This window comes from Papaver somniferum, chromosome 7, assembly GCF_003573695.1.
Source record: "Papaver somniferum cultivar HN1 chromosome 7, ASM357369v1, whole genome shotgun sequence".
Classification (NCBI taxonomy): domain Eukaryota; kingdom Viridiplantae; phylum Streptophyta; class Magnoliopsida; order Ranunculales; family Papaveraceae; genus Papaver; species Papaver somniferum.
Window position 1 is genome coordinate 16,014,868 of NC_039364.1, and position 24,487 is coordinate 16,039,354.

The window sequence follows — 24,487 nt, forward strand, 5'->3', positions numbered from 1 at the left end:
AAGTCGAAACCCTACCAGAGAAATATTCCAAGTATCCAAGTGCCCAAGTCGAAGACAAGTGGAAGAAGTCCAACAAAAATGAGCAAAAGTTCTCAAAAGCAATAGACGGGACAAATACTAAGATTAACTCATTCAAATTCATGATTTTTTATTACCATATTGAAGAGAGTTCAAAAAGAATAAGATCATTCCGAGTTCGGACGAAGAAGTTGCCGGCAAATCAGAGTTACGCAGAAAGCACAAATTTATCCAACAAAAACACAATTTCCTTGATCCGGATGAAAATGCCAAACGGAATCCGCACCATCCACATATCCGTATGAAAACCCCACACGAAATCTGCACCATCCATAGGTTTCCATAATCTGTATGACCAAATAACTATCACTTTCCTCTACGACTCTCTCTTCCTCTTTCTCCTCCGCCTCCCTAACCATTGCCGCCACCTTCACGACTCAGTGACCACCACCAATGAATCAATCTCTCTCACACACTCTGTACTATAGATTACTTAATTGCTTAGCGATGGCAAATGGAGAATGATTTGGGCGTCGTTAAGACTTAAAGCACAAAGATTAAGCCGGATCTAGGGTTTGTATAATCTTCTCTTAAATTAAATCTGTACAAATTAACCTTTTTTTTTCATTATTATTTCATAGTTTTGAACTATTGGAGTGTGTTTTATGCGGATTTTAACATTTAATTTCATATTTCTAAAGATGGGTTTCCATACCAGGTTTTGTCGACATCAAGGAATTGGGATTTTCTGGTAACTTTTTTTTTCCATTAGTTCTGGTTAATTAACTAGGGTTTCTGGTGGTGACTTAGTTTATTGAATAGTGCAGATGTAGTACGAGTCTTTTGCGGAATCATTTGGGGTAAAATGGCTTGGGGCTAAGGAAGATGTTGCTTGTAGGATTAAGGAGTCTTTCTGCTACTTAACCTTTCTCACTCCCTGTATAGAAGGTGATGAGCAGAGTAGGCTTTCAGATGAATCAATTTTTGTAGATAAAGCCAGTAATTGTTGTTGGCCTCCTAATTTTGTCAAATATCTGTTTAAACGCATAAAATATGTGTTTGTTGAGCTTCGTTTGTGATTTAGTAATCAATGTCACATGGATTTGATGTTGTTTCCTGTATTTCCCTGTATTACTATCATGTGCAGGACATAACTTTTGTCTATCTTCTTGGATGTTGCAACTGTATTTGCCTATGAAACTCTATTCAAGTGTATTTCAGTGAAACATATGGTTGCAGGTCTGCATATGATGCTCTCTTTCCTGTTTTAAAGTTCATTTTATATTTTGTTTATTCACTAACAAAGTATTTGTTTGATTTTGGCAGGAAATTATGGAGTTGCTTTCGCAGTTTTAGAACTTAAAGAGGTAAATACCTTGCCATTCAAAAATGCGTGACTCAATAGATTAATTATTGATTATTTATACTTATGCATAATGTATGCACAGGATAAAAAGGAAGGTTTGGTAGCCGAGGCTGCTCGAGGACTTGCTTGGATGGATGGAAATGTAGAAAAGATGGAAAAGTAAACCCTTTAGCAGTTGAGAAAAATGTGAGTATGCTTGGCCTTATACGCAAGTACTGCAACCATAGTCATGGCAGCAAGCATGATATCTTAATGCACATAATATGTTAACCAGCTAGGATAGGTCTATATATTTACAGGTGTTCGGGTTTGCTAATTATAGATTTTTTTTTTCATTTTCTAGTTTTGATTAGATTCATTCAAAACCAAAAATGGATTCGGGCTTTGAGTTGGATTCAGTAAAAGGGTTTAGCTCAATTTTGAGTTTTATGTTACAGTTGTGTTCAATCTTTATGCATTTTCAATTTGTTGAATCTGGATCTTCGATTGAAGATTTAACTGGAGGATGAAGTTTGATTCAATTATAAAACTGATTGAAGATCTTTAGTTTCAATTTCAATTTTTCGTCTTCGCTTTTGTAATTTGATTTCTTGGGTTTTTGGATTTTAGATTTTTCTAGGTCAGAGAAGACGAATATTGGAAGTGCATCATTAAGCGGGGAATTAGTGAATAAATTGACTGGACTTGCAGCAAGTAATTTATGGATTGTATCTAGGGAAATTACTTATTTTTCATTACAGTAAGTGAACATTATTATTTCTTCTCTTGCTTGGTTAATTTACATAGTTGTTGCAACTTTGTTTTGTTTTCGTTTTGTTTCATTCTGTTTTAGGATAATTACTAGTTTTCATTAGTTGTTTATTGGCATTAGGGATTTGGTTAAGTTGCAATTTCATTTTTGCTGTGTGTAGGCCTGTCACGGAGACCTGGATTTCGGGATGTATGCATGAGATAAGGTTTTTTACTCATCATCAATGCAAAATCATTTAATCCCCAGTCGATGGATTTGATATGGACATATTGCAATTAGCGGAGAGGTTGGTTTTGACTTGAAGTGTCTGTTTTTGACTACTTGTTGTTTTTTATGTTATGTACCTGAAAATTTTTCGCGCTATCTTGTTAAATTAAATAGCACGGATAGAAACGGTGAGCTTATGGTTCCACCTTCAGCTATAAATGCGACTTATATTTCCTGCGTCCGCAGCTCGAGTTAAGGTTAGCATCAATCATGCTTCATGGTTATATGTTATGTGATGCTACTCTAGATGTGTTGATGATAATTTATCTATTTTTGTTGGATACTGAGAGGTTTGAGGCAGTACGCCCTGTCCTAAGAGAGATGGCTCTTGCTGGTCTTGTTCACCTGGATGCAAAGCAAGAAGCAAGTTACCCAACATATATTTACTTTGTTGCTCAAAGTTGTAGGAAAGAGTGAGTTAAATTATCTCGCTTAGATTACTTACTTTCAATAGGGTACAAACTTCACTATCTAGATATCTGCATAATGTGCTTGGGTTCTGATCATTTTTGTTACATAGGTGCTCCTGAATTATCTAAAGAAGCTGCTGGTGTTTGCTTATGGTCATTGAGTCAAAACACAGATATTTACAAATAATGGTAAGGAATTCTTGTTGCTCCTGCAGTCTGTATCAATTTGCTAACTGATCATTCTACTTTTAATAGTGACTTGGTTTTAGTTTATCCGAGATATTGGGCTCTCTAAAACATGTGTGACTGTAGGACAAGGTGTACTTAAAAAGCTGGCGAATGAATGATTGCAGCACTCTACTAAATATTTTGATCCTTTAAGGGAGTCTGTTAAGATTTTAAGGCAGGAGGTAAGATACATTATTTTAATTCGAATCAACTACTCAGTCTACGCAGAATATCATATTTAAAAGATTTATCTTGTTTATATTGACAAGTCAGGAATTCTTGATATCGCAAACCTTGTTGTCTTTGATGTAGAAATACATCATCCCACGGCTTGCAAATTTCTATGCTAATTCCTGGTTCTATCAGATATCTAAGGTACCCGATTTCAGTTTGTATATTAATTTGAGTACTTATGCCCCTGCAAATTAGTCTTAGCTGCATGTTTGATTACCAAGCTGTTTGTTGCTGCTATTTTCAGGAAAAACTTCCTGTGCATAAAAGATTTAATGTTTGAACGCAAGGATCACATGGAGACTCAAATGTTGCACACCCACCATCCGAGCGGTCATATGTAGTGTACTTTTGATTTATTAATGCATGATGTAACCTTTAGATAGAATTACACTGATAGAAGTAGGTTGTTCATTATATTTTCCTAGTGTATCAACCTTCTAATTTAGTGAATGGTTGCATAAATTCACTGGATATGAATATGAATATATGGATGTATTGTAATTTCACAAACAAGAATGATTATAAATTTGCAGTTTCATAGTTCGAATTTGAGAATATACTGCCTGACAGTTTCAGGTGATCGGAACCTGGCTTTCTCAGGTGACCGGAACTGGGCATTTACAGGTGAAATCCCTGCCCGGAATCACCTGAAAGGGCCTCTTTTTTTTAATAAAATATAATAATTTCCTAATGGAGTAAACGTGTTACTGAATTTTGGAAAACTAAACACTTGTCATCTCTTTAGTGGTCATTTTAATAGTAATAGAAAGAGTTAGCAATGGTAATAACACAAAATTTACATTACAAAGTAAATATGAAGTGTAAAATGGAAATAGTTAGGGTAAATATTGTAATGGAAACAATGTGTTAGCCAATTTAATTTTCCTAATGGATTAAAAGAGTTAGATAGAATACTAACACATTATATAACTGCTTATCCATAACCATTTTTCTTAGTTAGGGAAATTAGCTTTTATTTTTCCCTAACACTTTATTTCTATTACAAAAACTTGGATTTGGTGGAGTGACTCTTAAATCAGCTTTAGTCTGTTTTTGGGTTACAATCCTGTTCATAAAGTATACAAGCATTATGACATTGCTACTTACGAAGTGCATATTTCTGTTCTTGTTTTACTTGATGGGACAATGTTTCTTTTTACTGCTCCATCAAATAGCTCTACTATTCCTCCTCCTTATTATATCCCTGACACTGTTGAGCTCTCACTGCCTACAACTACATTGTTACCAGTCACTATCTCAATACCTAAGACATCTTGTTTATCTATATATAATAATATCCATTTCCTTGACTCCGGCCCATCTACTTGTATTGAATTAAAACCGCCTACTTCTTTAAATTTTTATTGTACCCTTAGAAGATATATTTTTATCTCAAGCTCCAGCTCATATCACTAATTCTACTATTATTATTATATTCATGAACCTAAGCCTCTACCGACTGATTCTCTGTCTCATCTTACTGCCAAATACCTCATCTTTTCTGTATTTGTTGTTTTTATTGAACCCAAGAGTTACAAAACTGCTTGTAAGGATCCAAAATGGGTACAGGCTACGCTTAAAGAATTTACAACTTTGGTTGCATATGGTACATGGAAATTAGATCTTTTTGATCATTCACTAAATGTTTTGGGGTGCAAAAGGGTTTACAAGATTAAATTGATTTCTATTGGTTCGGTGAAGAGTTTTAAGGCCAGGCTTGTTGCTAAAGGTTATGATCAATTAAATGGTATTGACTTTAGTGATGCTTTTAGTTCTATTATCAAAAATTACTATTGTTAGATGTGTTTTATCTATTGCTCTGGCTAAAAAATGGACTTTCAGGCAGCTTGATGTTTCAAAACCTTATTCCTGGAAACTATATGTAGCAACCTATTGGCTCTTGGATCCAAAAATAACTATACACATTTGCAAATTATGAAGATCTCTCTATGGACTCAAACAAGCCCGTAGGGCCTTGTTTGAAAGATTTTGCTCTTCTCTATTTGATTTTGGTTGCACCATATTTATATGTGATCATCATTTGTTCATCTATGCTTTTGATATTGATATGGTGATACTTATGTTATATATAGATAATATCATTCTCTTAAGTTCTTTATATTTTTTTACAAGATACTTTAATTAGTTTTCTTTAAACTTCTTATCCTTGGGGCCCTTAGTTTGCATTATTTATTGGGTATTGAAGCTACATTTCATCAATTATTCTAAGTATTTCTCATTAATAAATTATATATCTTGGAGTTGTTGGAAATGTTTGATATTGTATTTAGATGAGGCTTGCAATGTCTCACTATGACTAGGCCAGATATTTTTTTTGGTTTCAATTTTGTTGCTCAGTTTATGCACTGGCCATTTAAAGATCACCTTCTCCTTGCTAAAAGAATATTGAGGTATCTCAAATGTACCTTAGGTTCTGGAATTACAATATCTTCTAGTGATTGCATCTCTCTCTTAGCTTATTGTGACTCATACTGGAAGGTTTCCCTGATACTCAACGGTTTACTTCTGCCTTTTGTGTCATCTTTAGCCATTTACTAGTTCTCCTGGTCCCAAAAAAACAACTTACCATCTTCAGATCTTTAGTTGTAGCAAAATATAAGTCTCTGCCAGTGGCATTAGCTGAGATGTTATAGATCTTTTTTCTTATCACAGAATTGGGTATCCTTTTACTACACCAATACGCTTTATTGTGACAATATGTTTGCAGCTAGTTTGGCTAGTAATCCTTTTTTTTTTCTAGACCGAGCGCACTGAAATAAACTATTATTTCATGAGGGATTTAATCATTACATCTTATCTTGATTTTGTATTTGTTCTTTAACATCTTCAAGTTGCTAATCCTTTCACCAAAGGATCGACACATCATCTCTTTTCTACTTTGGCTAGCAAGCTGATGTATTTGTGTCTTACACAACTTGAGGAGGAGTTTAGGAATATTGAAGTGTGACTAAGATTTAAAGGTTTTATATTTGTTTTTCTATTTCTTGTACAATTTCGTTACAGTCCGTTGTAACGGGTACTTTTGCTTTGTCTGGCTATAAATACCCTATGTCTTCTGCAACAGATATTTCTTATCCGATTGCCAATTAGCCTTTTAGATCTCTCTCTGTATCTCTCCCTCTCCTCTCTCTCTCTACGTTTCTTGCATAACGTCGAGTCAGAGAAGTTTTCTTCTCACGCTCAATGTTTTTATTGTCTGAATTTACTCTTTGATTGTAACGTTACTCGGTAAATCTAGCAAGCAATAATCAGAAAACAATGCGAATACGAATTAGCTTGTGCAAGGTTGTCATACATATTCTCTATTTGTTGTGTTATTCAAGCTTCATACTTAATTGTTGTTTTTTCTATCAATATAAGAGAAAACAAGCAAGAATGCGCATAACACCTTCACTGAAAAAGTAATACAAGGAGTAACTCGCGTATAATTATGGATTTTGAGTCATATTTTCTGAAGGATTTTAAATATCTCATAACACAGGTGGAATCTCATCAACTTGTCTGCTTGTTTCCTATCTTTCTATTTAAATCTCTTGCCAACATTTACACAAAATTGGTTAAAAAGACCAAAATCAATAGTTTCTGAGTAAAAAAGACATGTAAAATTTGATACTGTTTAAATGGACAAAAATGTAAAAATAGCCCGGATGTAATCAGTTTCATCTTACTTATTTTGAAATACTTTTTCTTATTTTTAATTTACATCAGGATGCATTTAGTTTCATCCTCGCTCTCTTTTAAGCACCGACGGACCTACAGCTGGGTTAAAGGGGGTTTTAGCCCGGGTAGTCCTCCCAGTCCACAAGCCAAAAAAAAAAAATATATTCTACTCCACCAAGGCTTCTAGCCCGGACCTTACAAGGAAATTTAGCCTTCCTGGGTCCGTCCTTGCTTTTAAGTTTAAGTCAAGATGAATCCAGCTTCATTCTTGCTATTTTTTTGGTGTACATTTTATCCATACCAATTTTTACTCGTCCATTAGAACCATGTTTTAAAAAAAAATTGGACAAATGATCCATTTTCTGCTTTTGAAGAGACTCACTCAACTGTTACTATTCATGAAATTTGGGGAAAGTATGGCTTGGGAGAAAGCCCAGCAGGATAGGTAACTGCCCACTGGCTCGCCATGGGAGGTGACCCACTTATTAGTATTTTTCACGCACCCAGATTGTAATGTTCCATAATGAAATTGGTAGCATATTGTGCGAAAAACTTCTCATTTGATGGATGTTGTACTCTACACGTCATATCGGAAATAGAAAATATTTTACAAAGAAATCATTTGTTCCTGCACTCATCATATACAAATGCGAAGTGTCTTGGTAGCTCGAAACCTTGTTAACTTCTCCGGCCCAGTAGTCTCGGAAGTATTCCACTGCTTCCATAGAGGCAGAACGTGCTGCATAGTTTTCAAATAAGAGAACATGCTTATCAGTTATCAAAAGCTAACTTCAATTGCTTTCAACCTACTAACTAGTACCCGTGGGGTTAAATTATCATATCATGTTCCAGCAGAAGCAAAGGTGACGCCAGTTGCAAAATCTTCTATACCAAACCTTGGCTCCAGAAAAATGCCGGTATAGATGGTTTGATTCCTAAAGCATCAGCAATGAAACCGGTGAACAACCTACCGTTAGAGAAGCAGGCCAGCAGGTATGCCATCTTCAAAGTCTTGACCATATGGCTTAAAAATTATCTCTCATCAAAGCTAGAATGTGATTATTATTTCTTGCAACAGTTGAGTGAGTCTCTTTAAAAACAATGATGGCAGGAACTTTTGCTTGGCCCTCGGCCGAAAATAACAGTAAGAAACTGCGTACACGTGATAAAGATTTGGTTTAGTAGGAATTATTTTATTTCATTTTCTTTTTGAAGCAGTAGAAGTAGAAAAAATTATGTTGAGGATACTGGAGAAGTTTCGATTTGGATGGTAGTGTGGGAAAGTGTGGCTTTTAGAAGTTTTTCCCTCTTCTTTTTCTTTTCTTTTGGTGAGAAAAATTAAAGTTCACACTCTTGGTTAAGCAAGTTAAGGTAGTACAGTTAAGTCAACATCGACTTCATTTTTGTAATGGTAAATTACTTAAGAGATAACTTATCAGAAACTCCATGATTAGGAACCTAATTAAGAAAACAATAAGAACATGTACTTCTCAACTATTACTATGAATCAAGACATACATTGGGTTTATTAACTCCATATTAATTCACTCAACTAAGCTTAAGTACACACATATACATATTTAGTGAGATAAATTATAGTTATCACCAAAATCCTTACGAGAGCGTATAGACCAAGAAAGATTGATTGATTATTTCAAGTGAAGAGTCGACATGTTGTATCTTCCTTTGATCTTATGTTGTATTTAGTAGGACGGATTCTCTAACAAAATCAGACAAGAATCATCCGAGAAATAGTTCTTCCTCGATAGTCCGTCGAGTGATGGAGATGTGGAATGTGCATGATCATATAAGCCTCATGAATCACAAATGATCTGCTCTGATACCATCTGGAAGTTTGTGTTAACACAGAAACTCAAAACCCCGGATTTTTACTACAAAAACCATATCTTATTCACATGTATTAGAGTAGTCCCTTTTCTACTTTACCAAGTTCTTGGGATATGTGTTGCTTGAAATTGAAAAAATGTGACGCATTAGAGATCATAGGATAAGTTGGCTTCTAAAATAAGAAATACTACTCACTAGTCACTCTTTTGGGTATCCTTGAGATTTCATATTCCAAAGTATATAAGCATAAGCATTACAAGCAATTTTGCCTACAATATGGAGAAAAATTGGCTAGTTATTGTGGCTCTACTATTTCCAATCATTCAAACAACACAAGCTCAAGACGGGACTTCTTCTTCGAATTCAAAGCTAAAAGATGCATACACAGCTCTTCAGTCATGGAAATCTGCAATAACATATGATCCATTAGGGGTGTTAAAAACATGGGTGGGAAACAATGTGTGTTCCTACAATGGTGTATTTTGCGGCAACCCTCAAAATTCAACACTCCCGAGTGATCTTGTTGTGGTAGGAATTGATCTCAACTTTGGTAATCTTCAAGGTACGTTAGTGAAACAACTTTCACTTCTTTCTGATATAACTCTCATTCATCTAAACAGCAATAGACTCACCGGGAACGTTCCGGATACGTTTCAAGGTCTTAAGTATCTTGCAGAATTGGATTTAAGTAATAACTTGTTTTCGGGTTCTTTTCCTTCGGTTGTTCTTTCTCTTCCAGGATTAGTATACTTAGACCTTAGGTTCAATGGATTCTCAGGACCCGTTCCTGATAATCTCTTTACTAACAAGCAGCTCGATGCGGTTTTTCTTAATGATAATCAGTTTGTTGGGCGAATTCCGTCAAGTTTAGGGAACTCTAAAGCTTCTGTTATTACTTTTGCTAATAACAACTTCAGCGGGGATATTCCGGCTAGTATCGGAAACATGGGTGCTTCATTGAAAGAAGTCGTGTTTCTTAATAACCAGTTAAATGGTTGTATTCCTGAAGGAATTGGAAGGTTAACAGAAATGAAAGTCTTCGATATCAGCGTCAATTCGTTCACAGGTCACTTGCCGAATTCTTTATCTTGTTTGAAACAAATTGAGGTTCTAAACTTAGGCCATAACAAGTTATCTGGTGTACTATCTGACACTGTTTGTTCTTTGAGAAGTATTGTTAATCTTACTGTTTCGGGTAATTTCTTTTCCGGGATTAGCCCGAGTTGCAAGAACTTGTCGTTGTCAGGGAATTCTATTGGTTGTGACTTCTCGGCGAATTGTCTACCAGGTTTAAATCAGCAAAAATCTCAACCTGAATGTTCATTGTTACCGAGCGGAATGAATTGTGTACAAATTCCGCTCATAACACTATTGAGTTGTGGTTGATTGAGCCAAATATCAGCAGTGCTTTCTAAGACTCGAAACTGAATCAGAGCAGTGGTCGAACCAGGATCGAAGATAAGAGAGAGCAACAAAAATCAAAGAGAAAAGTGCTAGTTACTTGTACATGAGAAATGAATAAAAATGTAAATGCGGTGATTTTGGCAAGTGGAGACAACTGGCTCGCAATTTGCTCGGCCCCTGATTATCAGAATGCTAGTTACTTGTAGTCTTGTATATGAAAAACGCGAAATATGAGAATGAACAAATTTATAGATAGTTACAAAAAAGAAGAACAATCAATTCTCTTTTCTGTCTGTACATTTCCAAACTGTATGAAATCTATGAAACTAAAACATGTTTTTTTTTCTTTATCTCAATCTCTGTATAGCCTCGCCGAAAAAATTAGAAGAAATAAGAATTGAATGAATTGGAGAAAAAGAATAGAAGAAGAACAGAAAAAAGAATGTTAATACTCAAACCCAACGATTCTTTTACTCGAGATAGAGTAGAAAACCCATTTGATTATCACAGCATTTGATGATTAAAAGGAGATGTTTTTTTCTCCATGATCACGAGAGGTAATCCTGTTGATCCAGGGAGAATTCTTTTCTTAGTTTATGAGTGAATAGTCGACAAGCATCCATACTAAGATCAACAGCAGCAGAAAGTGCAACAAAGAGTGCAGCATCGGCCATACACGTAACATGTTGCACACCAACTTGCACCAATGGTTTACTGATTTTACCTTCACCTTCCACCGTTGCACCCATAACAAAACCTCGAATAAACGGGACAGATTTCGAAGACGAATCACCGATAATACTAGTATCGATAACAAATTGTCCACCTTTCTTAACACTCATCGTAGATTCTGCAATGGGTACTCTACTATTAGGAGCAGCGTCGGAAACAAGTTCAAATTTGTAACCCAAACCATCAACAGGACCTCTTTCTCTCCATGCTTCGAGTCTTCCCCATGGTTTCCAACTACTGACGCAGAACCCGTTCGGCCGAAGAATTAACCATGCACCAGGGTTGGAACGCGAGACACGGTCTGATCCTTGTGAAGGTACAAATGGAGTGATCATTGATGCAGCAGCTACAGGGGAACCGGAAAGATCGTATATCATTATCATCCATCCTTTTCGTTCCCTGACCGGTCTTTCTTTTTCACTTGCATATGAACTCATATATCCTCTAGTTGATGGGTCTACTTGCAATGACCTGAAAATCAAACAAAAGAAAATATCAAACACTAAACATCAAAAATCCAAAACTCATTAAACCAAGCCTAGTACATATTACAGGTTACTAACACCCAATGACTTTACCACTTTACTGTCTACGAGGCATCACGACAGAAAAAACAAATGAAATTATTGGTGATCCAAATGACAAAAAAAAACATCAATTATTGTAAATAGTGAAAACTGATAATCGATCCAAGAAGAATAAAAACAAAACCCTATAGCAATGAAAAAACAAGCTAGAGAGTGCACATGGAAGGTCTTTTCTTTTTTTCCTTTGGTAGGTATGACAGTTAACAATATCACTTGCAAAGATTTTGGCTTTGTTTGACCAAAATTATTATTTTATTTTTGTGAATTATTGTTGTTAGTTAACAGATTCTACTATTATTTCGTTTTATATTGTGAAAAAAAAGCAAAATATTATGAAAAAAACAAAAATGCACTGGTTAGCATTTCTATATATAAAACTGCTAAAATACGCAAGAGGTGACAGCTAAGACAAAACTAATCTATCTGGATGTTTGTTGTCATCATCCAGCAAATCCTATGCGCAACATAGCAGATACCATGCAGATATACTAAAATAAGCTGAAAGTGCATTTTCAAAGATTTCATTCACACCTGATAAAAACGTTTTTACAGTAGAGAATCGTACCAAAAAGCGTAACGGTTTTTAGAACTTACCGGAACCGGGAATTACGGTCGGCACTGAATTTGCAACTAAAAACAGGCTGTCGAATATTTCCTTGAATCTGAAACACAACTGGACTACATTCGGGTTCACCACCAAACTGAAAAACGAATCTCGGATCAGGTTCAGCCCGAACAACCAAATGGATACGAGCAGATGGTTTTTGTGGTTCCTTCCCCAATTTCATCCAACCATTCTGATACGTACAAGGACGAAACTCAGTTTTATTCAGATCAATATTAACCCGTACCCGGCCAAGCAATTTACCAGAATTCATTCCACAACTCTGACCCATCCGACCCGTATACACTGAAACTTGTAAAGTTGTAGGTTTTCCTGAAAATCTCCGAAGTACTGAGGAATCTAAATGAAACCCAGGAATTGAAGTTGTAGAATCTGGTGGTGAATCATTAGAGCTTGGTGTTGATGATAATGGAAGAAGGGAAGTTTGGGTATTTGAGATGTTTTTCAGTGTGATTTTACAGAAACATGGTGTTGTGGTTGGATGGATACCTGTTCCGGCATGTTTTGCAGCTACTGGCAGTGATAGTGATAAGGATTCTACTATCACTCTAACAAACGGACATGGATCCATTGTTTGTATATATGTTCTTTGATCTTGATCAGTTTTCAGTGATGTAAAGAAGAAGATAAAGAAGAAAAAGTTTAAGGGTTTTTTTAGGAGAAAGAGAGAGCAGGGAAAGAGAGAGGGATATATGGAAGTTATAGAAAGTGTGAGAAAGAAGTATATAAGTTTGTTCTCATGGGTGGACTATTTAGAATGTCAGCTGTTTTTGTTTGTTTCTTTTGTTCTGAGAAATTGGTGGGATGAGGTAATATTTGAACCATTGGGAAAGACCATTAAGGAAACAAAGTGGATAGGATAATACCTGTTCTTGAGTGGGAACCAGTTTTGAAAGATTCTTTTGGTATTTAATGGTATTCCCTCCGTTCTTTTTTAATAGTCCAGTTTCTATAAATAAAAGTTTCGAAAAAATAGGTCAGTTTCCTAATTGGGAAAGTCAAATGTTATTTTAATTTTTTGGGACCACTTTTCTCTTAACTTCTTTTGATGACAAGTGTCATGTGGACCACTTCACTTTACTTCTTTTGCTAACAAGTGTCATGGAGACCATTTCACTTCACTTCTTTTATTGACAAGTGTCATGAGGACCACTTTCAATGATTAGTTCTCTTAATTTCCTTAAATTTCGCTAAAAACAAAACTGACCTATTAAAAAAGAACGGAGGGAGTATTTTTTTTGGTATTTAATGGTGATTTCTTTTTCCAGTGGTGGTGATGAGAGTGAAATGTGTAATAATTCCCCCGTCCCCAATATATAGGCGGAGTTGTAAAAATTTGTAGTCTCATTAGATAGACGGACTTTCAATTTCGAGATGGATTTTTCCACATATTACCCTTATTTATTATATGTAATTATCATTATAATTAAGTTAATGTCTCTAATTTTGGAAATTGTAGAAAGGGTGAAACGGGAAAGAGGATGGAAATGTAGGAAATAAAAAAAAAGTTCTTATTCTAAGAGAAACTCACTTCTCCACTATATATTGGGAACGGAGCGAGTACTAATTTAATGCTGATGATATTGGTTAACTGTAATTATACGTTTTCCGGAAGATTTTCTAATGGTTTGAGTCATATTTGATTTTAATGTCGTTGTTGAGTTTATATTGGTATTTATAATTTTTCACAACTAACTCATGAAATGAGGTAGTTGAATTTCACTGGAATTCAGAAGTCAAAATTTAGGTTTTCTGAGAAATTTGTACCATAATAAAGCTTCTCCAGAAAATAAAGGATCATCTGAGACGTTAATAACCATGAATAATAAATCTCATATTTATCAGCATAACTTATTAATTAATATATGATATCATTATTGATCGAACGATAAATTGAATTAATCATTGTAACAGTATTTTCATAAATACGATTAAATGATTTCTGATGAAACGTACAGCTGTCAGAAATTTAGAAATGAGTTAGAAATATTTATTGTTATTCTAAATTTACTTGATACATGAACCCAATTTTAAACCAATTTCTATGGAACCGATGAATATACAGCTTTGAGAAATCTAAAAGTGAATCAGAAATATTTATTGTTATTCCAAATTCATTCGATATGTGAAACCAACTTTGAACTGATTTATGTGAAACTCTTATTGAAAAATAGAGTATTGATACATCTTACAGGTCTCAAAACCCATTCCCTAAGGCCCACTCTTTAGAACCATTGTAGACTACAGTCCATAGTTAATACAAAAATTACAGATAGTTATAAGAGTGAAATGTGTAATACTAATTTAATGATGATAAGTATTGGTTAGCGTAATTATACGATTTCTAGAAGATTTTCTAATATAATATGGATATTCAGGTAACGAGTGATTCATCTTGGATTTTAATGTTGGTTGTTGAGTTGTATTGTTATTTATAATTTTTTACCACTAAATCTTAAAGTGGGGTATTGAATTTTACTGGAATTCATAAGTTCAAATTTAAATTATCTGAAAAATCTGTACCATAACAAAGTTTGTAACCATGATCAAGAAATTTCATATTTATCAGCATAATTGATTAATATAGGATATGTGACATCTTTATTATCTAACAGAAAATCAACTTAATCACTGTACCAGTATTTTCATAAATATGATTAAATGATTTCTGATGAAAGGTACAGCTGTCAGAAATTTAGAAGCGAGTCAGGAATGTTTATTGTTATTCCAAATTCACTTGACACATGAACACAATTTTTAACCAGTTTATACCGAACTAATGAAACATAGAGCCGTGAGAAATCGAGAAGTGAATCAAAAATATTCATTGCTATTCCAAATTCATTTGATATATGGAACCAACTTTGCACGATTTATAAAGGTGGATACCAGTCCTACTAAATGCTGATACCATTTCATCGATCCAACGATTAGGATCGGTGGGATCTTTTTGTCCTATATAAAACGGTATCAACACTTAGTAGAACTGGTATCCCCCTTTATAAATCATGCAACTTTGAACTGATTTACATGGAACTCTTATCGAAAAATAAAGTATTGAAGCACCCTTACAGGTCAAACCCATTCCCTTAAGATCCGTCTTTAGAACCACTATAGTGAATAAAAAAATATCCATTATATCTAATATATAGTGTGCTAATAGGGTTTAATGCCCGCTTCCCCAGAATAAAAAAAATAAACATGAGAACTTTCTACCTTATTAGTGTTTGGTTTGTCATATTCAAATCAATTTTCCATCCCTAGTTTTAACACTAATAGCCAACTGAAAGGTGAGAAAATTGGTGGACAAAAATTCAAATTTTTTATAAAAATGTGTATTATAATTTTTTATTTCAAGTATGAGAGTCAATTCTTAGGTTAAAATGCACCAAAATTCCTCTTTTAAGAGTAAAGAACTAAACCTCACCAAATAAAGAACTAGCAAACTAAACACGGGAAAAGTTACAGAAAACTGAAACAAGTGGATTCCTCTTGATTCTATCACAGGTTGTAATACGACAAGACGTAAACAAGAATAAGTAGATTTAAATGAGTGTTTTGTACTTAAAATGACTCTAAGGTCTCTCTTCAAGAGAGGATAGTTGGCTCAAGAAAATCAAAAAAAAATATACTCACAAAAAGATTAATCAACGTGATATTGTAATTCATTAATATGACCATCAATAAACATACAACTGTCAAAAAAATAGAAATGGGTCAAATGTATATTGTTATTCTAAATTCATTCGATACAGAGAACCAATTTTAAACAAATATATGTGGCTCAAGAAAATCAAAAAAAATATACTCACAAAAAGATTAATCAACGTGATATTGTAATTCATTAATATGCCCGTCAAAAAACATACAACTGTCAAAAAAATAGAAATGAGTCAAATGTTTATTGTTATTCTAAATTCATTCGATGCAGAGAACCAATTTTAAACAAATATATGTGGAATTTTTATTGAAAAATAAAGTACTGACGCACTTTACATGTCTGATACCTATTCCTGAAAGACCACTTTTTAGATCAGGAAAGTTAATACAAAACTCCATTATATCCTTCTATAGGGTGCTGAGACTATTTGATACCCACTTCCCCAAAGAAAAATGAACAACCAAACTTTCTACCTTATTAGTGTCTGGTTTGTCAAAGTTACATCAAATTTCCAACCCTAATTTCAACAAGCCAGCTGAAAAGAGAGAAAATTACTGGAAAAAAAGAAATCAATTTTTTTTATAAAATGGACATTATAATTTTCGACTTCAAGTATGAGAACCAACTCATGGTTTCAAATGAATAGAAATGTCTTCTCGAGGATAAAGATTCAAACCTAAGCACAAAAATAAAAAAATCATTTGTAGGAGACGAAGTTATAGAAAACTAAAATAGATTATTTGGAAAACTCGCAAACTAAAAACGGGCAACCACAAGACATGTAACATGATCATGCATAACGAATTCGTCTTTGGACAAGCACATAGGATAAAGATGATTCAATCTGCAATTACGCATACATTTTCACATAAATATTCTAACAAATATCATATATCCACGTAAAACAGGTGGACTATAACAAAGATTTTAACAATCCAATTTTATATTTTCTTGTGACTCTTTGACAGGTTATAGTATAATAACACGCAAATAAGAATAAGCGGATTTCGATGAGAATGTTTGATATTTGAAATGATTCATAGGTCTTTTTGGATGGTTGGTTCAAGATAACAAAGCAGTATAATCACAAAAAGGTTAATCAAAATAATTTATAATTCATAAACAGGAATATTAGTGGGTACCCAATTACCTGAAACCGAATATAAAACTATTTAGTTCAAGCATGTGTAGGGATCCCAAAATTAGACCGACTAACAATATCTGTAGGAACCAAATGGTAGACCAATTTAGAATCAATAAGCTTGGAGGTTCGAGTAGATTTTACTCGCGGGATGCCTGCGTACCCTAATATTTAACTCTCTCTTTTTTGTGTATTTTCCCAAAATCCACTGATTTGCCTTAGTTCGATTTTTTTGTTTCTCATATTTTCTTAGGTTTATCTTGAAGGAGAACATTTATAAAGAACTAGAACATTCCTTTTTTTGTTTCTCATATTTTCTTAGGTTTAATAATGTTTTTAAAAAGAAAATTATTTTTATTTTTTTGTTGAACTTCCTACTTTTTCTTGAAAAATAAAACGATAAAGAAAAAAGGGACGGGTTTTCCAGTTGAATACGTGTCAAAAAATAAAAATGTACCACACAAAAAATATATGTGCGGGAACGCATCTTAAACGGAGGGAATAAAATTACAGCGAGTTATTTTATGGTTCCCGGATCCATTAGGAACCAAACCCAGCTGTTTTAGTTGGGTCAGATTTTAGTTCCAGCAGTAACCCAGCAAAACCATGACCACTAACAGCCCCATCAGTAAGATCTCGATATTGTGACAATCGGATCTATCAGACGTATACCACTCATCGGAAAGGGAATTGATTCTTATGTCCCATGCTATAAATGGAATCTAATTATCAAACCAAGGGTCAAAAACAATCTCATTATACTATAACTGGTAGGTATGGTAAAAAGAAGTTTTAACAGCTAATGGTCAAGGCCAAGTTTCAGTTCCACTAGAACTACCTCCAAGGCTGAAATTCCAACTGTTTCATGACTGTAGCGAATTCTCATGAAACGAGATGAGAAATTCAAGGGAGCATCGAATCGCACGCCCAAATATATAAGTGGGACCCAAAAGTAGGGTATTATACAGCTCTACATAGGCTGTCAAGAAGGTGTCATGATTTGGCGGAAATATCGGAACCTCCGATACGGCGCCAAAACGATGTATCGATTGAAGTTGGTAGAGTGGGGTCCAATTAATTGGAACTTTATCTACGTTCCATGTCAGCGACGTCGAGTATGGGTATGGGAAGATGAATATATACAGCTGAGGCTCTGTGAGGGTTGTTGTACACTCCAAAATGACGTGGTATCTCTCCAATCTCATATGCGGCTTACAAGGATAATTGCTTGGCGTTTGATTACTACAAAATCGGAATGAGTTGTCAAATTTCTTAGTATTCCCGGTTTTCCTTAATATCCATGGATTACTATTTTAGCGAGATATTAAAAGGAATTTTGAGGAAATATGCTTGCTGGGGATATTTACCATTTTCGGGTAAAAACTAGTATTTTCGGAGCACATAACTTCGAAAATAACCACACGAGGTTTAGACTACAACTATTGTTCTATTGCAGTGGCTAAACCTCTTCTTCAAATATAGTTGATTTGCTTAATCTTGTGATGCAGTGTGATATTCTTCTCGTAATGGGTTCATGTTGTTTTTTTTTATGAAAACTAGTAAGACGAATTGGATTCTTTTAACAACACCAAATTCGATAATGAAGAAAAACGTAGATAATTTAAAGAGCTTTCCAAATATATTAATTTTGCGAAAATCCAATATGTATTTTTAAAGATATCTAAGTTTTAATTTTTTTGAAATTTTTTAAAACAATGACATTCTTGTGAATATAAAAATATTGATTAAACGGGTTTAGTTAATGGGGGTATTATTGTCATGTGAAAAGGCTTCACCAAACAAAGGAGTCTTTTCTTTATATTAGTAAGATGTTTAGTGGTACCGGATCCGGCCGAGCTATAGAAGTTACACGTAGATATACATGAAAGATGACTGTTAAATATTTCGAGAAAATGATTGAATTCATTGCAAGCTAGAAGAAGTCTTGGAATTTCAGTGCTAGATGGTTAGCATAGAGAGTCGTAGACGCTATCACAAGAGAGTTTAGATTGGGAGAGATTAGGGAGTCTAGGGACCCTTTGAAAATCTACTCCTTAAATGCACCTGGCCACCAAGAGGTGCATGTGGTTCTTAGAGAATTCAAAATTCAACTCATTACTTGGATAAGAGAGACGAGCTACTTGCATACATTATAGGAAAACGGATGGCTATATACTTGTTTGATTGGTGTAACCATGTTGTTGATATGACACTAATGCGACCAATAATTCGTTTATGTGGACTGTGGAGTTTGAGAACAGAATGGATTTCTTTGTAAACTCAATTCACAAAGGTACGGGGAATTACACGCACGTCTTCTATTTGTGGTTTGTCTCAAGTGTTCGCAAAGAAATATTATTCTGGAGGAATATGAAGAGCATTGTAGGAAAAAGAATGAAGATGGAACTGTTAATGAACAAAATAAGGATATGGATACTGAGTTTGTAATTGTGGATAATACGGAGGAAATTCAACAAGAGATGGTGATGATAGTAGAACCTCTAAAAAAAGCTAGGAACCAACCTGTTCAAACCTCTGGCAATAACCCTTCTCTTAAACAGCCTACTCTTGCTGACCATGCTGGTATCAGTATTGGTAATGATCATACCGACAACAATAATACTCAAGTTGTATTTATGGAAGCGATTGATATGGATGTTCAGAAGGAACCTGATGCTAACTCAGAGCTGAATATCATACAGGATCAAGGGAGCACCGCTTTCAGTGTAAGCAACTATCTTATCTTTTACTTTCATATATTTAATTACAAACATCTAGTTTCTTTTGATTCTTCAAAGTGTCTTTGCATCTTTTATTGTTTTAATTATCATATTTATGTTTTTGAAACTCTGAATATGAGGGTACAGTCTGGAACTGTCAAGGTTTTTCTAGTAAAACCACTACAGACCATCTTAGAGATTTAATAAGTAGATATGATCCGTATATCATCTTTCTCTCAGAGACCAAACTAGGGATAGATAAAACGAGTAAGCTGATTAAGCCTTTTAAATTCCCAAATAATAAACTTATCTCTTCTTTGGGTTTAGCTGGTGGTCTAATACTCTTATGGAAAGATGGTTTCCAGTTTAAAATTGTGAATGCAGATAGCTGGATCATAAACTGTATAGTTCATGATGATCCCTCCAAGCCTGAATGGATTCTTACTTGTATGTATGGATCTTCTTATCCACACAACAAGGAAAAACAATGGTCTTACATTAGAGACCTAAGTCATAGTATAACTGATGAGTGCCAAATATTGTATATATTTATCCCTTTTTGTTGGCATTTAACTCATCTTTTGTGCATTAATTCTACATTTTATCCCATATTCTGTATTTTCATTGTTTTCAAGAATAAATATTTTTATTAATTAATTTTGCATTTTTAGGTAATAAATAAAGTCTGGATGACTTGCGAAAAAAAAAAGAGCAGAAAAGTAGTGAAAAGCCGGGAGAAATCACGCAAGGAAGCCGCTAAGAATGGTGCGCACAACCTCATTTTCCACACACAAAAACGCCTCCGTTCTCAGCCATCAGATCAGTTCTCAGAAGCATCCGACGGTCGCTCCCTTGCTGTGCATCGAAGTTTGATATCTCCGCCTTACACTACAGTACCTAACTCCATCAAGTACCGTTCGTTTTGTTGTATTCCTTTATCCTACGGTCGCTCCTATATGCTCCTATATCACCGTTAGATCCACTTACCATCTTCGCATCCAGCGGCTTACCTTCGCTGGACATCGAACCTTGATATCCCGCCTAACACCCTAGCAACCGAATCATTTAACCTCAACCAAACATCTCCTCCTTCCTCTCCATCGACCTCACCCCCTCTGCAGAGACACCATGTCCTGCCACCAACAGAACACCACCTCTGCCACTGCCGCTTCATCACCAAACACCACCAAACCACTCTACCTTTTCCATAAAATCAATACCCATCATCACCCCCTCTTTCTAGCCCCCTATTTGATTGATTTTTCTTCTCACCTTTCTCTGAAACCCTAGAAGAAAAATCAATCGATTAGGAGAGTCTAGAGTAGCAATTGGCGCGTGGGAATGGAGCAGGAGAGTCAGAGGAAGAATGGGTCGACGCATGGGGGAGAGATTGTGCCATCAAATTAGGTAATTTGAAAAACCTAATTTCACTGTTTTGGGGAAAAATTGGGGGAAAACCCTAAATGTGTAATTGGGTATAAATAGAGAATGGGTGAGTGTGAGAGGGTATGCTTGGATTAGCCTGCATCCAGAACTTTCAAGTTCTGTTAAATGTTAATTTACAAGCTCAGTTCAGTTTCATGTTCATGTTAGACTTTCATATCCTGTTAAATGTATCCTGTTAATGTGTGTTATTACTGTTAGATGTTTGTGTTCATTGTTAATGTTTGTTTCACTGCATATGTTAAATGTGTATGTTTCAATTTCTTGTTTTCAGTCCCTGTTAGTGTTGTTCACTGTTAATGCTTTATGCTCATGTTGATGTTTGTGTAATGTTGTGTTTAATTTGCTGTCACAATTGATGGAATGCTAGGCTAGATACATTAGAAGCATTGAACTGATTGTGCAATGGAAGAAATCAGTGCTCATAGCAAGCTGATTATCTTGCCATTCTTTGTGTATGCTTAGGTTGCACTGTTGATTGAGCATTGGGAGAAACTAGTGCTCATAGCAAGCTAGTTTTCTTCCCATTCTATTTGTGTTTGCCTGTATTCTTGCCTTAGTTTTGCTCACTTTCAGTTTCTCCACATCCCTGCCCTTGGCCTTAGGCCTTGGTTCATCCTGCTTTGTTCCTTGTTTTTGCCCTGTGTTGCTTTTGTTTGCTATTTTCTCCTGCTGTGCATTTTCTTCACTGCCTTGTGCTGCTGCTGCATTGCCTCCCTTACACTTGCAGTGCTGCTGCTTTCCTTCCCCTGCAGCTGCTGCTGCTGCCTTTCTGCAGCTGTTGCTGCCACTCCACTTCCCTTGCAGCTGCCCTGCTACTGCTGCTGTTGCTGCTTCCTCCCCAAGCCCACAGTTCACTAAGTCCAGCCACAGTCCACTTTTAGCTCAATCCCATTGAGCCCAAAAGCCCATAGCACAACTTGGGCTCATCAGAAGACCAAAACAAAAACCCAAGGTTTAGTTCACTGAGGCCCAATCCAATTCAGGCTTAATCAAAAGCCTAAGTCTAAGGCCAAAGCCCAGTTTCACTTCAAAGACTAACTGAGCCCAAGCTCAGTCCATTTTATTGTTATCAAACCCATTAGTACTCAAAGCCCAGTTTAAGCCAAAAGGCTTCATAGCCCAATAGCAATTTAGGAACCCAATTAGCTAGAAAACTCAAAACACACCCGATCTCTGTGGATCGACCCGTACTTGCACGAGCTACAACCGACGACCGTGCACTAGCGGTATTATTGTAGGCCCCCGTTTTTATTTGCGCATAATTTTATACATATCTCCGGGCCCACCAAGTTTTTGGCCGGGGATAATTTTTAGGACCTTTTCAAAGCCTACCAAGTTTTTGGCGCCGCTGCCGGGGAATATCTTGCATTTAAATTTAACATCTCTTCGAGGCCTATCAAGTTTTTGGCGCCGTTGCCGGGGATCGAACAAGTTTTTGGCGCCGTTGCCGGGGATTGGTGCTGTGTTTTTCTTGTTGTTTTATTAGCTATTTTTGCATTTCACTGCATAGCATTTGCATCTGCATCTGCTTCACTTCATTTGCTGTTGGACCTGCTGTTCTGAACCTGTTTTTCCTCTGCTGGGACGCCACCAAGGAAAAGAACCAAAACCCAACTGGGTTTTTGCAACAATATCAGAGCAGCTGGGCTGTGCTTAAAAGGTAACCCATTTAAGAGAACCCGAATTGTGGGCTTCCAATTTTTTAATTGTGGGCATGTAATATTAAAGCCAATTTTTGGGCTTCTCTTATTTTCTGTTGGGTTTGTAATAATTTATTTGTGGGCTTGTTTGTTTAATTTGTGGGCTTGTTTAAATTCTTTCATTGGACTTGTATTTTGGACTCTGGGTTTAAACCCAGCTGAGCTTGTAACCGATTGTGGGATTGCTTCCACTCAAGAGTAGACCTCGAAACCAAAGTTTTAAAACAAACGTCGGGCCTTAACCAACTGGGCCAAATTAAACTTTCAAAATTAAAACTTAGTGTTTCGTAGCCCGCAGCCTTCCTTCCATTTCATTAGAGGCTTGCACAGTGGGCTTGCTCCCATTTCAAAAACCAAATTTTATTTTCTTTCTTTAAAAAAAAAAAAAAAAAAAAAAAAAAAAAAATTCTTTTGCTCCCATTTTAAACCAAATTTTTATTTTTACTCCCATTTTAAACCAAATTTTCAAATGTCTCCCACCAAAACCAAATTTTTCCCAAAAATCCAAACCCTTTAAAAAACCAAATTTTGGGCTTTGTAACATAGTTGCTTAGCTTTTGAGCCAATCATGTCTGGATTTTGGTCTGCTCCTGGGGATGAAAATAAAACTCTTAGAGAACTTGCTTATGGACAAACTTCACGTTATGAACCTTCCACGGACCATGATGTCAATAGTCATAGGAATTATTATGGACATTTTCAAAGTCCCGAGCCGCAATACATGAACCCTAATGACTATTCATACATGCATCATTCATCGCAACGTGAAAATGAACATTTTGCTAGTGCCTCACTCACACAATCATCACTTATGGATCAAATAGAAGCTCGAATCACAGCTTTAGAAATGCAATCACATGAGGAATTTGTCACATCTAATTTTCTTAGGCAACCTGAAATCTATGCATGTCCCGCATGTGGTAGTTTAGACCACCCTGTTGAGCATTGTCATATTTTGCATAATTTAGGCCATCTAGAGAAATCCAATGTATGAAATGCCCATGAATTGTGAGAATGATAGTCATTGGGACCATAATCAATCCTTTGAGGGTTGCGATCAATATTTTGTAGACCTATGAACATGCACACATGTACCATTCACCACAATTTGAACATGAAGAATTTTGTACTCCCATGAATTTAGACTCCACCACAGAAGCTTTAAGACTCTGTAAGCAAGACTATGATAGATCTACAGCACGAATTCATGCACATTTAGATCAGATTTTGCTTCACCGACAAAAGGAGGAAATTCATGAGGAAATGTATGTTGTCCCTAATGAAGTGTCTAGTCCCATTCATGTAAATAATGTTGAATATGAACCTAATTTAGAGGAACATGAATCGACTAATGACACCACCACTGTTAATGAGGACCAATATGCATGCTACCATGATGATGATTATGATGATTATGATGATTGTTAGAAGAACATGAAAATATTGTGGAACCTGTTGGTTCAAAACATATGGCTTCTCGCCCTCGACCTTCATGAATGTTGTTCTTTCTAATACTCATTGTAATTCATATGATTTTGATATTGACATGGGATTCGTACAATTATTCTGTGAAGATGAGCATGACATAGGAATAGTTGAATCTTCTGTAGACACTAATATGCATGAAAATATATTTGATGTGTCTGATTCTCTACCTAGGTCACATTG

General features: G+C 35.4%; 2 protein-coding genes and 1 long non-coding RNA gene across 5 annotated transcripts; 2 read left to right on the forward strand and 1 right to left on the reverse strand.

Annotated features, from left to right (window-relative positions):
• The first annotated feature begins 1,420 nt into the window (after nt 1–1,420).
• Nucleotides 1,421–3,800, forward strand: LOC113300622. Of its 3 annotated transcripts, XR_003335852.1 has the most exons (9): nt 1,421–1,570; nt 1,994–2,123; nt 2,296–2,421; nt 2,517–2,599; nt 2,693–2,815; nt 2,923–3,001; nt 3,125–3,222; nt 3,353–3,415; nt 3,519–3,800. It is a non-coding gene; the product is annotated as an uncharacterized LOC113300622 (long non-coding RNA). The 3 variants fall into 3 exon arrangements; XR_003335854.1 differs by lacking the exon at nt 3,125–3,222; XR_003335853.1 differs by lacking the exon at nt 3,519–3,800 and having other exon boundaries at nt 3,353–3,416.
• A 5,279-nt stretch (nt 3,801–9,079) lies between these two features.
• On the forward strand, nt 9,080–10,585 carry LOC113296218 (leucine-rich repeat extensin-like protein 2). Its single transcript, XM_026544541.1, has one exon. The coding sequence runs from the start codon at nt 9,080–9,082 to the stop codon at nt 10,187–10,189; it is 1,110 nt and encodes a 369-aa protein (XP_026400326.1). The 3' UTR covers nt 10,190–10,585.
• Nucleotides 10,586–10,627: 42 nt separating this feature from the next.
• LOC113296217 lies at nt 10,628–12,866 on the reverse strand. Its single transcript, XM_026544540.1, has 2 exons — nt 12,121–12,866; nt 10,628–11,410 (listed from the first exon to the last, which is right to left on the reverse strand). The coding sequence occupies exons 1-2, from the start codon at nt 12,720–12,722 to the stop codon at nt 10,756–10,758; spliced, it is 1,257 nt and encodes a 418-aa protein (XP_026400325.1). The 5' UTR covers nt 12,723–12,866; the 3' UTR covers nt 10,628–10,755.
• Nucleotides 12,867–24,487: the final 11,621 nt, after the last annotated feature.